The following is a 3,628-nucleotide window of genomic DNA, read 5'->3' as shown; positions in this document are numbered from 1 at the left end:
GAATATTTTACTGTGGAATGTCATACCAGACAATAACGCTAATATCAGAAACGCAGTTTTAGTTATTCAAAACTGAAAAAAGCACCATAACGTGGGAATTAAACTCCTAGTATTTTGGACACGATTTTAGGACTCAGCCCATGCAGGTTGGACATGGTATAACAATTCAACAAAAACTCAACTATATTATATCAACTTCCCATATAAGAAAACGTTCTGCTTTTGCTCGTGAATTTATATGATTTGATACACTAGTAACTAACGATTCTTCTCAAAGTCCCATTAAAATAAATCTAAGCAAAGTATATATATATATATATATATATATATATATATATATATATATATATATATATATATATATGCAATTAGCTAATGAAGTAACTTGAGTTAGTTATGTCTGTTGTAACGTTGGTCGTCATTTCATCCCAGTCAGGGTTGAATACTTTCTCTCCATTGCTTTCTACAGGAGGCCGATTTGTGTTATCAGCTGTCACCTTCGATTCTCCATTACCATTATTTCTTATTCCATCTGTGTCCTTCACTCCACTTTGTGTTTCAGGTTCGTCTGTACTTGTTAAAGTTTCAGACTGCTCTGAACTAAGCGTTTCAGTTCTGTCCATCATTCCCTGTGTTTCAAAATTACCTGATCTCTTAATATCCTTTGATTCGTTGCGATCGCTTGTAGTTTCATTGCTATCTGAACTTTTTGTTCCTTCTGAACTTATGAGAACTTCTGATTTGTTCATGTCACTGTGAGCTTCTGACTCATCTAGACTAAGCAATGTGTCATTCACCCATGTAATATTGATAATTCCTGATTTGTCAAAATCACTTTCCACCTCTTTTTCTTTTTTACTTCTGGGAATTTCTGATTTGTACGTGACATTGTGGCTGCCATTTGACTTTAAAGTCTCTGTACTGCTTGGACTGTTTATTCTTTTTGAACTATTGATATTGATAGGATCTTCATTTTTCTTTGTCATACTTTTTGCAGCAACTGTATCGTTACGATTTTCTAATTTCTCTGATATGTTGTGAGTTTTTGCCTCAACCATAAGGCTGTAATTTTTTGTTTTACCAATATCAGTCGGTGCTTTTGTTCCCTCTAAGATGATGTGATCTCTCTTTTTGTAATTACTAACTAGAAACCTTAGTTCACCTGTACTATTGAGGAGATGAAGGGGTCCTGTTTCACTGTTAGTACCATTATATTTCGCCTTTTCTCCGCTTTCATACAATTTTGATTCGTTTCCATGGCTACTCTCTACTGTGATATTGGCGCTCATATCCAACAATAGCTGACTTTTTGTGGTGTTGAATGCAATTGCTATATCCCGGTATCCATCCGTTTTCATGATATCTGGCTTCAGCGTAAGTATGTTAGCTTTCCCGTGACTATTTTTCATCAGTTTTCCTACACTGGTATCACCAAGTCCATCGTCTCTACTATTTTTAACAACATCAACTTTAGATTCTTTGTGAAACATGCTGTTCGATATTTCAGTTACTGATTCAGTGAATGGCAGGCTTAAATCAGTTTGAGGTGTTACCTCTTCCTTGTCTATCATTATTGTTCCCTTGATAAACACGTGCTCTATAGTGCTATTGAGTCTAGTTTCAGTCTTTAGTTGATTGGTCGTATTTTGTACTGAAGGACTTTTCTTGGGACTGTGAAAATGTGGTGGGCTAACACTGACATAAGTGGCTGTTGTGTTTAGTATGATGTCTTGCATCACTGTCACAGAATGCATTAATGACTGATTGGTTGTGTTATTATCTGAGAACATTTCATGAAATCTACCAAGCCTTTCCTTTGCAGTTGCATTGTCTAGGCTTTGTTTACTGGTAACAATATCGTGGAATGCTGAATTTTCCTCTTTGTATTTCTGTTTATTTGGCACCCCAGTACCACCTTTCAATGGCTGACTAGTTGTTTTATTGTATAAAGATGATGTGTGTAAAATAGAGGATGATCTTACTGTTGTGATGTTTATGGGTGGGGTTTGTGCTGTGTAACTGTGTGTCCTGGTTTTTCCTGGAGTATTCACTCTCTGACTTAGTAGTGTGTGGATAACATTTGTTCTGGCAGTAGACTCTGTGATTACCCCATGTAAATATAAATCACTTGAATTTTTACTATATTTAACAATATTGTCTGTATTGTTTACTGAACTTAACACAGAAAGGTTCCTACTGGAAGGATAAACTATGGAACTTGTTTCTTGGTTCACAAAAGGTAGTTGACTTGTACTGCTATTATAAGGTACTGTGTTAAACATTTTTCCACTGGTTTTTAATACACTTTTGTTACTACTAGATGGTTGACTAGGGCTTTTCTGACTTATCTCGTAACCTTTCCTAAACACTACTCTTTGTACATTTGGATTACCCACATGAGATGTCCTTAAGCTTTTTCTATTATTTTTAATAGATGATGTCAGAGCACCAGTACTGTTAGATACTGTTAAAGATGCATTTGTCTTTTCGAAACTAATCGGGGAAATTTCCAGATCTATTGATACGTCTTTCCACACCAAAGCTCCTGCAGGTAATGCAGGTCCTGTTATTAAAGCATTGTCAGGCACCACTGTTGGTGCTTCCGTGGTGTAGTCAACATGCAGTTTTGGTGATAAAGTTTTCGGGGCTATTAATATCAAAACTGTGAGAACAATTGTCACTACAAATGTACAAACAAGTGAAGTGCCAAGAACCCAAGTTCCTAGCTTGGAAACACCATTTTGGTGAATCTGGGAGTAAATTGCCAACGACGAGGCGGTAAGAAAAGGTTTAGCCACTTTCATCTGAGCTTTTCGCAGCTGAACAGGATCCATTGGTTTGTGTTCCTCTTCTTCCTCACCTTCTTCCTCGATGGTTAGGGTAGTGTCTTCCCTCGCAGATCCTGATGTTAGATCTGTGGCGTCCGTGAACGAACTGTCCCTGGAAGGGCCTTGTCCTTTATAGTATCCAGCCTTGCTTGTGCTTGCACCAGAGTTGTATCTCGCGTGCTCTGATGTTGATGGCCGGTTATAATTGTTATAAGAAACTTTAGGCCCGGAAATGAATCTGGACACTACAGCTACATTGCCAATGCTCCCTGTCCCTCTTTTGATGGCAGACTGCTCTCTGATCACCCTTACACCTGTGGAATCAACAGCCTCATCAGCTTTGCCAGTGATAGAGGCTGAATTTTCTGGGTCCTGTTTTGTTTTAGTTTCACCATCCTCTGGATAACTATCGTCTTCTTCATCATCATCTTTATCACTGCCATCAGAATTATCGGACTCTGATGTAGAATCACTATCACCATCAGCACCTTCATTTTCACCCTCATCATCACCCTTACCTCCATCATCACCCTCATCTCCACCATTACCCTCACCTTCAGCATCCCCTCCACCATTGCCATCACCTTCATCATCACCATCAACTTCCTCAATGGTGATATCCTCTTTGGGTTTTGCACAACCTTCATCATCACTACTTTCACCAGGGTTGCAGCTTCCAAATACTCTCATGCCATTCGCCACTGCCTTCATGACATTCGGCTTTTGTTGCTCCCCCTCATAGTATCCAGGGGCAAGACCAACACGACCTTCAGCATCGATTTTGGCTTCAGTAAATTCTA

General features: G+C 38.6%; 1 protein-coding gene across 1 annotated transcript in view; it reads right to left on the bottom strand.

Annotated features, from left to right (window-relative positions):
* Positions 1–309: 309 nt before the first annotated feature.
* Positions 310–3,628, bottom strand: part of LOC136847718 (serine-rich adhesin for platelets-like) — a 45,401-nt gene continuing 42,082 nt past the window's right edge. The window contains exon 2 of the mRNA XM_067119579.1: positions 310–3,628. This exon is cut by the window's right edge and continues 301 nt beyond it. Coding sequence (XP_066975680.1) covers positions 369–3,628 — 3,260 coding nt within the window. The 3' untranslated portion in view covers positions 310–368.

The sequence above is a fragment of the Macrobrachium rosenbergii genome, chromosome 17, assembly GCF_040412425.1.
Source record: "Macrobrachium rosenbergii isolate ZJJX-2024 chromosome 17, ASM4041242v1, whole genome shotgun sequence".
NCBI lineage: Eukaryota > Metazoa > Arthropoda > Malacostraca > Decapoda > Palaemonidae > Macrobrachium > Macrobrachium rosenbergii.
Note: the sequence above shows the minus strand (reverse complement) of the source record. Positions and strands in the feature narration are given on the sequence as shown.